At 50.1% G+C, this 14,222-nt stretch overlaps 1 protein-coding gene across 8 annotated transcripts in view; it reads left to right on the top strand.

The window, feature by feature from the left end:
• Positions 1–14,222, top strand: part of PPFIBP1 (PPFIA binding protein 1) — a 103,054-nt gene that overhangs the window by 33,049 nt on the left and 55,783 nt on the right. For all 8 annotated transcript variants that reach the window (XM_068170879.1, XM_068170868.1, XM_068170862.1 and 5 more), the window contains exons 2-3: positions 8,848–8,946; positions 11,429–11,634. In XM_068170879.1, the coding sequence (XP_068026980.1) occupies positions 8,883–8,946; positions 11,429–11,634 (270 nt within the window). In that variant the 5' untranslated portion in view covers positions 8,848–8,882. The remainder of the gene's footprint in view (positions 1–8,847; positions 8,947–11,428; positions 11,635–14,222) is intronic.

Here is a 14,222-nt window from a genome sequence, read left to right as displayed (position 1 = left end):
GTATTATCTAGAGCAAGTTTGGAGCCTTGCTGGCCTTGCAGCAGGTTAGGAAGCTTTGTGCGGTCATGGTACCTGCCTTAGGTACTTGCACCTGTCTTTGAAGCACGGCACAGCACGAGGTCACTGGCCTACAGCACACCAGCTTCTTGGGATCTTGTCAGCTCTTGCAAGCAAAGGAGCACCAGGCTGAGTCACAGTTCTTGGGCAAGAAGGCTCCAAGGAGCAGGCTGCTGCTGCAGAGGCATGCGTGCGTGCTGCTGCGTTTCCCTTTAGCCGTACTCGCTATTTTCTCGCGTCAGGAAAGCACTGTAGTATTTCCTAGGCAATAGGATTGATTTTCCTCTCCCTCATCCTGTGCCCAGTTCTAAATGAGTTGGAGATTAATTGGTTGAGGTCTGCAGACAGATACACTGTTGATTATTTACAAGGTAATGAATGGTTAGTCACAAGCTGAGTGTCCATCCCTGTGAAGTGTGGCACGAGCAGCAGTGCGAAGCTGTGCCTGGGATTCCTGGATGCTCCCCGTGGGGAGTGCTGCCTCTCTCCCTGCTGGGACGAGATTCCCATGAAGAAGTTCCTACTGGTGGGAATATTGCAGAGGCAGGTGAAGGTGCTGTGCTCAGGTAAGCTAACCCATTCAAATAGGCACGAGTAATGGGAGTCCAAGCTCAGGTGAGCACCTTCTGACTTACGGCCCCCAGGATGACTGGGTTTGCTATGCCCTTTGTTTTGGTTTAGTGCCTAGTTAAACTTCATGTCTGTCTTAAGTCAGGTTAGCTCTCCTGAGTTTGGCAGCCAGGGTTAGGAAAAGAATGGATTTTTCACAGCACAGACCTGTTCTGTGAGTTGGCAGACTGCTGTGTGAGTGTTCAAAATGGATGGCATCACCTAAGCTGGAAGTTACCTGCCTAGGACCACCCTGCTGTAGGACCACCCTGCTGTGGTGCAAGATGTCATGTGAGTACAGAGAAGATGGTCTCAGCAGCCAGAACTGCTGCTCAGTACAGCCTGAGGAGTACTGGTGGCCTGGGAACTCATGTGCAACCATCTGAAAATGTTTCCTCTAGCTGGGAGGAGAATCGCCCCTACGTGGCAGTGGCTTTGCAGAGCTGAAACCATTACTGAGGAAGTCCTTTGTCTCAGGGGCTGTCAGTTTCCCTTCCTCCTGCAGGCTTCCAGGGCTGCCCTAGTACCCAGAGTGCTACCCTCTGGGCAGAAGTCCCTTTGCTGGTCACTGGTTGTAGAGTCAATGCTGAATGTGACCTGAGGCCCCTCAGGCACACAATCAGATCAGATTGGCTTTGTTGACTGTTTACTGAGCAGGCTGTCTTTGGGGCACATGGTGTTGGGAAACTCCTTCATACCTTACTCAGGTCACTTCCCTGCTGAGTACACTGTCATGTACTACTCTAGTCTACTCCTTAGACTAGAGAAAAGGAGGCTGACTGGAGACCTTTTTGATCTCTGTAACTCCCTGGAAGGAGGTTGTAGCAAGGTGAGCGTTGGTCTCTTCTCCCTACTAACAAGTTATTAGAAGAGGGAAAGGGCCCCAGGTTGTACCTGGGGAGGTGTAGATTGGGTATCAGAAGAAAGTTCTTCACTGAAAGGGTTTTCCAACACTGGGATTAGGCTCCTCAGGGAGGTGGCTAAATGCCCACCCCTGGAGGTGTTTAAAAGCCTTAGAGATGTGGTGCTGAGGGACATGGTTTAGCCCCAGATTTGGTAGAGTTAGATGATGTTTGGAGTTCAGTGATCATGAATGTCCTTTCCAGCCAAAATGATTCTGTGATTCTATTGCTTCCCTCCATGGAATGTCACCTCTTTGAAGCTGACCTTGCCTTTCCACTGCTGGATCCCCTGTTTCAGATACCTGGACATCCTCTGGCTCTGTTTCCTCCTGGTTCAGCAGTTAGGCAGTAAATACCACAAGGGAGCATAGTCTCTGCAGCAAACCCCCTCAGCAGTGGTGGCATCTTTTCCCAGTGAGACCACTGCCACAGCCAGAACCTGCTTGTCCTGCTCTAAGACATCCTGTTCTCACAAGCAAGCCCCCCTCACAAAGATAGGAGGGAAAGTGACACAAACCTTCTTTGCCACCCCCAGCCCCCTCCCTCAGCTGAGGTAAAGAGCTTAATGAGATGAGACAATGTACAATTAATTACCTTAGCCTGTTTTGCAGAAGCAGCAGCAGCAGCCAGTGATCAAACAGCTTCCCCTGCCCCAAAACCCGCAGCCAGCCCAGTGGAGAAGGCCAACACCCCAAAACTAGAACCCTGCAGCCTCTCCATGTTACAATCTGAACTACAAGCCCCACGAGAACTTCACTGCACCCAGCACTTTTGTTCTAAAGCAGGCATGGTGTGAGCAGGGTGTGCTGAGGAGTCACAGACTCAGTTGGCTAAACCCACGACACTGCGGCAGCAGCATCGACACCAGACACAGGATTTGTCTTTGGCTGTGCTGAGTGAGAAGGGGGTGACCAATACTTGAAATGCTTCCCAGTGCTGAGGACAGTGTTGATACTGCAGTGCAGCAACAGCAAGTTAATGTTTCTTTTCCTTAAACAAGGACATTCCCATTCTGGAGCCCTCAATTCAGGAAGGACATGGACCTGAAGGAGCGGGTCCAGAGGAGGGCCCAAGAATGATCAGAGAGAACACCTCTGCTATGAGGACAGGCTAAGGGAGCTGAGGATGTTCAGCCTGGGGAAGAGAGGGCTCTGGGGAGACCTAATAGCAGCCTTCCAGTACCTGAAGGGGGCCTACAAGAAGGATGGAGAGAGACTGTTTCCAAAGGCCTGCAGTGATAGGATGAGGGGCAATGGCTTCAGACTAGAGAAGAGGAGATTTAGATTGGATGTTAGGAACAAGTTCTTCACCATGAGGGTTGTGGAACACTAGAAGAGGTTGCCTGGGAAGGTGGTTGGGGCCCCATCCCTGCTCAAGAGGGCTCTGGACAACCTGATCTAGTTGAGGATGTCCCTGCTTACTGCAGAGGGGCTTGGACTGGATGACCTTTGAAGGTCCTTTCCAACCCAGAGCATTCTGTGATTTTGTGAAATCACAAGAAAATTTTACCTGGGTAACACCAAAGTAGGTTTGCAGAAGCTTCAGAACAGGCACCAAAGTGTCAAAAGTGTGACTGAACATCAGCACTTGTTTCAGTCATTACTGAGGCTTGGTTTAGGGAAAGTGGATGGCAGTTGTCTGGCTCACATTATTTTCCTGTCTGTCTGGTTTTTTAAAGCTCTGCTTCTGTGAAGGTTTTTAGTTAGCTGGCAGGACTGGCTTGGCTCTGGTAGTCTGCACAACAATAGACTTTCAAGTGATCCTGGGTAGCATGCCACTGGGGTTTTTGAAAGGCAATTGAAATAGATTATTAGGGGAAGGGAAAAAACCAAAAGAAACAAAGCCAGAGCACAGCAATGCCAAGTTAGTATCCTTGACATTTCTCAGGAAGCTGCTTTCTGTCCTGAAAATGGCAGATCTTGCAAGGCAAGTGGAGCAGGGGGAAGTGACAGTTCATGAAAACACGAGGCATTTAAAGGCAATTCCTTAAGGCATTTGCAGGAAACAGAAGATTGCTATTTGTAACTGTCCAAAGCTTTAATAAAGGGCAAAATCCAAATGTTCCAGTCATGCTGTTCACAGACTCCCAGGATGTTAGGGGTTGGAAGGGACCTCTGAAGATCATCAAGTCCAACGCCCCTGCCAGAGCAGGACCATAGCACAGGTGACACAGGAACGCATCCATATGGCTCTTGAAAGTCTCCACAGAAGGAAACTCCACAACCTCTCTGGGGAGCCTGTTCCAGTGCTCCCTTACCCTCACACTGCTGAAGTTCCTCCTCATGTTGAGGTAGAACCTCCTGTGCTGTAGCTCATATCCATTGCCACTTGTCCTATCCCAGGGAGCAACTGAGCAGAGCCTGGCCCCTTCCTCTTGACCCCCAGCCCTCAGGCATTTACAAACATTTATTGAATCCCCTCTCAGTCTTCTCCAGACTGCACAGCCCCAGGGCTCTCAGCCTCTCCTCACAGGGCAGTGCTCCAGTCCCTTAATCATCCTGGAAGCTCTCTGTTGGACTCTCTCCAGTAGATCCCTGGCCCTCTTGAACTGGGGGACCAAAACTGGGTGCAGTAATCCAGGTGTGGCTTCACCAGGGCAGAGTAGAGGAGGAGGAGGAGAACTTCACAGAATCATAGATTCAATAAGGTTGGAAAAGACCTCAGAGATATTCAAGTCCAACCTCTCACCCAACCATGGCTTCAAGTGCCACGTCCAATCCCCTCTCGAACATCTCCAGGGACAGTGACTCCACCACCTCCCTGGGCAGCACATTCCAAGGGCAAATAATTCTTTCTGTGAAGAACTTTCTCCTCACCTTGAGCCTAAATGTCCTCTGGTGCAACTTCAGACTGTGTCCTCTTGTTCTGGTGCTGGCTGCCTGGGAGAAGAGACCAACCCTCTCCTGGCTACAACCTCCCTTCAGGTTGTAGAGAGCAATGAGGTCACCCCTGAGCCTCCTCTTCTCCAGGCTAAGCAACCCCAGCTCCCTCAGCCTCTCCTCACAGGGCTGTGCTCCAAACTGTCCCCAGCTTTGTTGCCCTTCTCTGGACTCGTTCCAGCAAGTCAACCTCCTTCCTAAACTGAGGGGCCCAGAACTGGACACAGGACTCAAGGTGTGGCCTAACCAGTGCAGAGTCCAGGGGCACAATGACTTCCCTGCTCCTGCTGGCCACACTGTTCTTAATGCAGGCCAGGATGCCATTGGCCCTCTTGGCCACCTGGGCACACTGCAGGCTCATGTTTAGGCAGCTGTCAATCAGCACCCCCAGGTCCCTCTCTGTTTGGCAGCTCTCAGCCACTCTGACCCCAGCCTGTAGCTCTGCATGGGGTTGCTGTGGCCAAAGTGCAGCACCTGGCACTTGGACTTGTTGAATGCCATCCTGTTGGACTCTGCCCATCTGTCCAGTCGGTCGAGGTCCCTCTGCAGAGCCCTTCTGCCCTCCAACTGACCAACATCTGCTCCTAACTTGGTGTCATCTGCAAATTTACTGATGATGGACTCAATCCCCTCATCCAGATCATCAGTGAAGATGTTAAAGAGCACAGGGCCCAGCACTGATCCCTGGGGCACACCACTGGTGCCTGGCTGCCAGCTGGCTGTGGCACCATTCACCACCACTCTCTGGGCTCAGCCTCCAGCCAGTTCCTAACCCAGCTCAGAGAGCTGCTGTCCAAGCCATGAGCTGACAGCTTGGCCAGGAGTTTGCTATGGGGGACGGTGTCAAAGGCCTTGCTGAAGTCCAGGCAGACCACATCCACAGCCTGCCCCACATCCACCAGGCAGTCACCTGATCATAGAAGGAGATCAGGTTGGTCAGGCAGGACCTGCCCTTCCTAAATCCATGCTGGCTGGGCCTGAGCCCTTGGCTGTCCTGCAGGTGCACTGTGATTGCCCCCAAGATTTTGTGGCAAAGTGCAGAAGGTGGAATGTGATTTGACTAAAGCTTTTCCCCCAGGTTTAAGCAGTTCTGTATTGGCAGGAGATTCATTGTTGATGATCTTGAAGGTCTCTTCCAACCTGGTTTATTCTATGTTCTGTTCACAAAAGTCAAAAGTTCATTGCTAAGAATGTGTTGGTTTAGTGTTGTGAGGCAAGAGAGAGGAATCCAGAAGAGGCAGGACCAAAGATGCAGGGATGTGAATTTTGACAGCAAGATGAAATTTGGGTCTGTCTTACAGATTCTCTTCCCATGCCCTACCCATAAAAGATGACTTCAATTTATTGGCTTTTTCATGGTGTTTTTGTGGTAGACTCCCTGGGGGTAACAGCCTGCTCCTGGGATTCCTTTCACAGCCCTCAGAAACAAGCCCTCAGCAACGTTTGTCATTTCTGTACCTCCAAACTTCCTGCTTTATGGAGTGTTATACAGGGATGGGAGAGCTGGGAAACTCCAGTCATCCATCCTATTACATCATATCATAAAAATAATCAGCAGCTGATGCTTTCTGTGCACATGCTCAGCACTTGGGAAGAGAGGAGAAGGAGTGGGACGGAAGGCCAGCTCCTGCCCTTCCTTGAAGAGCTTCCACGCAGGCTGTGGTAAGTCCTCTTGGCCTTGCTGGCAGATGCTGATTCTCCTCCGCTCTGTGAACCTTTGAGTTTTAAAGTGTGATGTGTTTTTTGTGGGTGGACATTCAGAATGAGTCCGCCTCAAAATAGAAAGAGAATAGACCTGAAGATGTTGCTTCTAGATCTCTCTCTCTCTGTTGTTTGATCTAGGAAAGAAAGTCTCTGGGTGGAGGAACTGTGAGTTCCTACGTGTGTAAAATGCTTCAGCAGTTTTGAGTCTGCCATCTTCACTAAATACCTGATTAGCAAAGCCCCATTCAGGCAGCTTCCCCTTTGCATCCAGCAGACTGCAGTTCCCATTCACAAATCCCCTTGGTTGTTTTCTGTTGTTCCCCCTTCCCCCCCTCCCCCCCATCTTTCCTTGAATTTCTTTGCTGGGCAGGGTTTTGAGCTGTTTAGAATACATCTTCACAAGCTCTGTAGCCAGAGGGTTTGTATGGCACTCAAAAATAAAACTAAGAAAATCTCCACCTACTGAAGAGTGAACAGCACAGCCTTAGCAACCAGCTGGTGTGCTTGAACTGGAGGAAGGGACGTTAAACACGTCCTGTTGTCTCTGTAGCAGCGAGGCATGCAGTAGGGATGCCAGCTAGGGATAAGGTTAATCCTAACTGAGAGTGGAGATAGCTGCCTTTTGTATTTCATTTTACTGTGCTTAACAGTGGATTGTAAATACAGCCCTGATGAAGCAGTGTTGATTCTCGTCAGCATGAGCAAGATCCTCAGCTGGGAGCTCTGAAACGGGGATCTGCCTTGTAAACACACCCAGCCCCCTCCCGCCCTGTCTTGCACAGACTGTGCACACAGGCAGGTAAGTGTGGGCATTCCCTGGAAAACGAGGGAAAACTTGCTTTAAATGATCTGGCAGATAGGAGGAAAGCACTGACAGTACCTTAGGTGTACTCTCTGAGGCATGGAGCTGGGGTGGATTTGATGGCTCTGTTTCCTGTGAGCATCTTGGTTTCGTATTCACCTGCTGTTCCATAGATCTGTCTGTGTTAGTGTCTGCTTTTGTGCTTGAAAGGAATTCAAACTGCTTGACATGCTGCTTCCCAGAGAGGGCTCTCAGACATCAGCATGCTCTGCCCAGGGCAGTGGTGGAGCCGCTCTCCCTGGAGGCAGTCAATCAGCGTGTGGACCTGGTGCTTAGGGACCTGGTTTGGTGCTGACCCTTCAGTGCTGGGTTGAAGGTTGGAGTGGGTGACCTCGGAGGTCTCTCCTGAGTGGATGCTGCCTGTGGCTGTGTGCCGTGATCTGCAACGTCAGCTGTTCCGTATTTTCCCTAGGAAGGTCCGTTGCCCTTCTCCAGGATGCACTCTCACTCATGTTACCTGACTCTGTGGTTTTCCTTCAGTCACTGCTAACAAAAAACCCAAAAGCCTTGAGTTTGCACTGGGGTTTGGTTTCTGTTAGACCAAAGCCATATTGGTGTTGAGCTGGGACTCCTCTCAAAGCCTGTGAAGTCAGAGGTAGTCTTGGTAACTTCTGCATCTGCTGAAGGACAATCTGTTGGTGTTTCAGTGTTGTCCTCTTTCCTATAATCCATAAAAGGCTACTGATTCATGACTTCTGTCTGGTAGTTGTGTTGTGTCACTCCCTCTGCACCTCTCTTCCCACCTTATTCCACCTGCAGTTTGTTGTCTTTGCTTGCTTCACACAGTTTGTTCTTTGCTCCACTGGTGTGTGAGGTCTTTGACTTCCCCCCTCTCCATCTGTTCCCCACATTCTGGTGATGGCATTGAAAGAAGAAAAACAGTTCTATGCCCTTGCTGGTGAGGAATGCTTCCAATATTATTTTTCTATCCCAGCAATTTTCTGTTCTGCTGGATGTGCTGCACTGTGCTGGGAGGGTGGCCAGAGCAGGATGTGCTGTTTCAGGCTGGTTTGCAGTGCGCGTCTTTCAGACCAAGTAACTGGGGGAATGGGATTGGGGTTTTGCATTATCTCCAACTGTTTGGCTTAAAGGATTTGTCTTCCTCTTCCATTTTACCTCTCACCTAAACATGAGCCAGCAGGGTGCCCAGGTGGCCAAGAAGGCCAATGGCATCCTGGCCTGCATTAGGAACAGTGTGGCCAGCAGAGGCAGGGAAGTCATTGTGCCCCTGCACTCTGCACTGGTTAGGCCACACCTTGAGTCCTGTGTCCAGTTCTGGGCCCCTCAGTTTAGGAAGGACATTGAGAGACTTGAAGGTGTCCAGAGAAGGGCAACAAGGCTGGGGAGAGGCCTTGAGCACAGCCCTGTGAGGAGAGGCTGAGGGAGCTGGGGTTGTTTAGCCTGGAGAAGAGGAGGCTCAGGGGAGACCTCATTGCTCTCTACAACTACCTGAAGGGAGGTTGTAGCCAGGAAGGGGTTGGTCTCTTCTCCCAGGCAACCAACATCAGAACAAGAGGACACAGTCTCAAGCTGTGCCAGGGGAGGTTTAGGCTGGAGGTGAGGAGAAAGTTCTTCACTGAGAGAGTCATTGGTCATTGGAATGTGCTGCCCAGGGAGGTGGTGGAGTCCCCATCCCTGGAGGTGTTCAAGAGGGGATTGGATGTGGCACTTGGTGCCATGGTCTAGTCATGAGGTCTGTGGTGACAGGTTGGACTCGATGATCTTTGAGGTCTCTTCCGACCTTGGTGATACTGTGAAAATAAAGTCTCTTTTGCAGAATAATTTGAAGACTTCCCAGCCCAACTCACACTCTCAGTGTTTTATTGCTCCTTAGGGTGCAGCTGGTGATTGTTCCTGGGAAGAGAGAAGATGATGAGTGATGCAAGTGACATGCTCGCTGCGGCGCTGGAGCAGATGGATGGCATTATTGCAGGTAAACTCTTTGCATCTCCCTTTCTTCCACCTGGAGGGTGGAGTTTTGGGCAGAGAAGGGAGTGTGGTGGTAGTTGTGTTTGATGTCGTCTTCTCTAGGTTACCAGTTAAAATAGATGGAGTGGAGAGGTTGCAGACTCCCATGCAGCCTCTGCCAAAATGGTGCTCAAAGTGGTTGAGTGATGCAGTTCAGCTGTTGCACACAGCATCATGAAAGCCAAGAACCAGGCACGTTTCAGGCCCGGGCTGGCTGTATTTAAAGAGCTGCTGCTAGGCAGGAGTAAGCTGGCTAATAGTGGCTGCTCTGAACTTCTCTCACCCCTGGAGAGGTAACATGTAAATTTGACTTTCCTTTTATTCAAAACTGGAATGCTCTGGGTCCAAATACTTGGTTAGGAACTGTCTTGAGTATTTGAGTTTTTCAAAGTACCTATGAATTTTGGGTGGAGCAAGGAGGGGCATCACAAAGTATACTGCTTCTGAGTCTAGTGAGTTAGATAACAGTATAGGTACACAGCACAGAGGAGCAAAGCAGGAAAAAGTTAATAGCTTAGTCCTAGTCCAGCAGAGCAATGCAGACAGCTACCCAAACTGAGAAAAATACTCTGCAAGGACAGCAACACAGTCACAAAGTCTTTCATAGCTCCACTCAGGGGAAAAAAAGTCATCATACAAATTCTTAGGTTCATACAATAGCTTGGGTTGGAAGGGACCTTAAAGATCACCTACTTCCAAACCCCCTGCCATGGGCAGGGACACCTCCCACTAGTCCAGCTTACTCAAGGCCTCATCTAACCTGGCCTTGAACATCTGCAGGGAGGGGGCTTTGTTTGAACAAGGGCTTTTCTCTGCAGTGTTCCTAAAGATATTAAAGGCACCTAGCAGGAGCATGTGTAAAGGAATTCAGTGGGGTCTTAATGGTCTCTAAAATAAGCTGTGACTTTAGTAACTCCTATAAGTAGATACTGGTATCTGGATCTGCTCCATCTCTCTGGGTTTCCAGGAGCCTAAGTTACTTGTGGCCTCCTGAGTTTCATATAAAAATAAAATGAGCTGTTGGGATGGTTAAGTCTCCACAGACTTCTTTTACCCAAATGTCTGGACAGACCTATAAAGCAACATAAGATAATCCTGTGCTGTTGAGGGGGTTATTCACTTTTTGCCTCCTCCTTCCTTTTTTTTAAAGGCACTTAACAGAACACTTGAATTTTTGTGACTTGGCAGAGGAGGTGAATGGAAGTTCAGGGAAATGCAGTATATGGCACACAGAGGTTTCAGAAGCTGTCAGTACACACGATGCTCTGTCATGAGCACCTCTCATTGTGCCAAGGCATTTACAGTATTAACTACACAAATCACTGTGCTGAGGGAAATTATAGTTGGAATTAGCTGGCTTGACTTAAATCAACCTTAATCCTGAATTTATAGTTCCCTTCCTTAATACATAGCAGCTTTTAATGTAGGTCAAACATAGGTACTGTGAGTTTATGCAAATAAGAGATTTTTCTCTTTATTAGCATGCAAATGTCAGTGCTACCATGTCAGGCTGCTGGGTTTAGCATTTGTTCTCATGTGGAAGTGATTTGGTCTTTCTTTTTTCATCTGATTTTATTTATCTTTATTCTTGTTTAAAAAACACCTGTGCCTCTGAGCAGCATAACAGTGAAAGTGCAGAGCAGGGTCCTGAGCACCCTGACCCTGGACCATGCAGTCCCTGCAGGCTAGCTCCGAGTCAGGGCCTGTTAGCCCCACCCCCATAGGACTTTCCACCTCCTATGCACCCTGGGGAGCAGGAGGCCAGCCCAGATCTTAAACTCATGGGCACACCTGTGGCATGCATGTCCTCTGTAGGATCAGCCCACTTCCCTCCTGCTGGAGCTGCTGTTCTTGTGGCACACCAGCAAGGGCTCGCCCTTCTCCAAGTTCCTGCATGGTGCAGGCAGAGTGGAGTCCTGGCACTGAGTGTAGTTCAGATAAATGCCTGCTGGGAGCAAATGCCACCCTGCATTTCTCAGCTCCCCTGGGTGTCTGACCTCTTCGACTCAGGCCTTATGCTATGAGATTGTGAGGAGCCGGTGAGGGACCTGGGGTTGTTCAGAATGGGGAAAAGGAGGCTGAGGAGAAGACCTTTTCACTCTCTGCAATGCTCTGAAAGGAGGTTGGAGCACAGAGGGTGTCCGTCTCTTCTCCCTTGTAACAAGCAATAGGGTGAAAGGAAATGGCCTCAAGTTGCAGCAGGGGAGGTTTAGGTTGGCTGTTAGAAGAAACTTCTTCTCTGAAAGGGTTCTCAGAGCCTGGAATAGGCTCCCCAAGGAGGTGGTTGTATCTCCATCCCTGGAGGTGTTTCAGAGAGGCAGAGATGTGGTGCTGAGGGACATGGTTTAGCACCAGACTTGGCAGAGTTAGAGAACGGCTGGACACCATCATCTTAAAGATCTTTTCCAACCAGGTGATTCTGTGATCTGTGATTTTGTTCCCTCCAGGTTCAAAGGCACTGGAATACTCCAATGGCATCTTTGACTGCCAGTCCCCCACCTCCCCCTTCATGGGAGGCCTGCGGGCTCTGCACCTGGTGGAGGATTTGCGGGGCTTGCTGGAGATGATGGATGCAGATGAGAGAGAGGGGCTGCGCTGCCAGATCCCCGACTCCACGGCTGAGGCTCTGACCATATGGCTCCAAAGTCAAATGGTAGGTATGGTCTTGCCTTGTTTCGCCCGGCATGTGCTTGGTGTGAATGCCAGCAAGGCCAGCTCAGGTCACAGGGCTGTGTTTCATGGACTCTTTACAAGTTTTAGAGTAGGTTTCGAGGGAAGGATCAAAGGAGAGAGGTTGTGATTTGGGGATGCTGCTCTGCAGCTTCGGAAGAGCTCTTCCACTGAGCTGGTCTCTCCTTCCTTTGATGTGCCAGAGTGCCTCAACCTAGAGAGCAAAACATTTCTGGTAATTGGAATTTCATCTCAGGGCATTGGGAGAAGACATTTAGGAATCAGAGGCTTAGATGGTGAGGAAAAAAAAGAATTCTTTTCAATACTAATTTGTCACTAAAAGTCATTTTGGCAACATCTTTTCTGCAGTGACAGTGTCACTGAGCTTCCTTTTGCCTGGCTTATGACAGGAGCGAGGGAGAGCAGCTCAGCATCCCTTTAACCTGAATACCAACTCAATTTTTATCTTCCACAATTGTGAAGGCCACTTTCTGTCATCAAAATACACCTGCCAAGGCTGTTCCTTCCCCAAGACTTGATTTTACTCTTCTCCCAGGCAGCCAGTACCAGAACAAGAGGACACAGTCTCAGGCTGTGCTAGGGGAGGTTTAGGCTGGAGGTTAGGAAGAAGTTCTACACAGAGAGAGTGATTGCCCATTGGAATGGGCTGCCTGGGGAGGTGGTGGAGTCACCATCACTGGAGGTGGTCAGGAGGAGACTTGCTGGGGTGCTTGGTGCCATGGGTTAGCTGATTAGGTGGTGTTGGGTGATAGGTTGGACACAATGATCTTGAAGGTCTCTTCCGGTCTGGTCTGGTCTGGTCTATTCTATCCTATGACTAGGTACCTAAAGCATGTTCATCTCAATAACCAAATTCATTTCGGCACTCAGCTGCAGCCCAGACCAGTTGGTGCAGGACTGCCTCTGTCAAACCCATGGCTGGGGCGTGTGGGCCAGGTGTGGGGTTGGCATAAAGTGACCCAGCGTGGGCATGATGATGTTGGATTGATAGATGAACTTGATGATCTTAGATGTCTTTTCCAGCCTTCCATGATTCTGTGGTGCTGCTAAAGGGAATAATATTCCCTTTATTGATAAATGATATGGCAATATTAATCAAAATATGAATAACCTTTTATTAGTATGAACATAAGCAAAGGTATCCAGAGGTGTGGGGTGTGGTCAGACTATATTTACAATGGGAGTGTACAGTGTTTGGGCAGCTATAACAGTTTAACTGTTTGATGCAAACTGGGAGGAACAGAACAGAAAGAGAATACCCTGGGAGCGAAATGGTGCTCGACCACAGTGAGGCAGGGGGAGACTCCACAGGAACCATTATGCCAAAGAGGCAGTGAACTAATCACTCACAGCTGGTTGTACCCAGGTAGGGAGTGCTGCTGCTGCTGTGTATTAGAGGCTTTGGGGTAGTCCTGTGGCAGGCACGGCAGGTTGCCGGCAGGAGTGCCACGCGGTCGTCGCTGGCTGGTCTGGCTTCAGCAGATGGCAGGCTGTTAATGACACCATTGTGATGGGCACTTGCTTTGTCCTGGGTGAATTGAGGCCCAGCAAAATCCTGCTCACAAGGGGAAGCAGGTTTGGCTCTGACTCCTAAGCTCGTGGCTCCTCTCACAGCTTGCAGTGTGTAGGCTTGTGGCGCTGAACCGGGCGACTCGAGGTGAGGCAACTCGAGGCAGTTTCAAGCCAGACCAGGTCCAAGCAGGGTTAAGCACGCAGGGCTTCAGCAAGGCACAGCAAGGCTTGAGCAAGGCACAGGCAAGGCTTGAGCAAGGCACAGGCAAGGCTGGAGCAAGGCACAGGCAAGGCTGGAGCAAGGCACAGGCAAGGCTGGAGCAAGGCACAGGCAAGGCTGGAGCAAGGCACAGGCAAGGCTGGAGCAAGGCACAGGCAAGGCTGGAGCAAGGCTTCAGCAAGGCTGAGCAAGGCCTGAGCAAGGCTTCAGCAAGGTGCAGGCAAGGCTGAGCAAGGCTTCAGCAAGGCTTGAGCAAGGCTCAGGCAACTAGAAATCAGCCTGTATATAAATCTTGCCCGAGATCAGCTGGACCAATAGGGCACTTAAACCATCACAGAGCTACCCAGTAAGAAGGGTTCTGCCAGGCTGTGGCCAGCACCCATACCCTTACCATAGGTACAGGGCTGTTCACCAGACACACATGGTCCTGCCCCCTTCGTTCCTTTTCCTGCATTACCCTGGCTCTCTGCAGGAGGGACAGGGGAGAGTGGGGCCATGTCTAGACACCTTAGTGTCTGTCTGGGTTTTTGCTGGGGCCATTTGGCCCTACCATGACAGGTGTACCCCCCAGGGCTGTGGGGACCTGGGCTAGCACAGCTGGGCTTTCTTCTGTAGCACTTGCAGCAAGATTAGAGGGAAGAACCTTGGGTTTTTCCCTTCTTTGCTACAAGCTACTCCTTTGAAAACATCTGAAAGTTAATGAAGCACGTGGGAGCTTTCCCACTGCCTCCAGAGGGATCTGGATCTCACTCCTGCTGCCAAAGCGTGGCAGCCAAGGCTGAGATCAGGAATAAGAGGTAGGAGTGACATTCAAGTCA

Source organism: Melanerpes formicivorus, unplaced genomic scaffold, assembly GCF_026170545.1.
Source record: "Melanerpes formicivorus ecotype bairdi unplaced genomic scaffold, bMelFor1.0.p_v2 SCAF_3, whole genome shotgun sequence".
In the NCBI taxonomy this organism is placed as follows: domain Eukaryota; kingdom Metazoa; phylum Chordata; class Aves; order Piciformes; family Picidae; genus Melanerpes; species Melanerpes formicivorus.
This window is presented reverse-complemented; position numbering and strand designations above follow the sequence as displayed.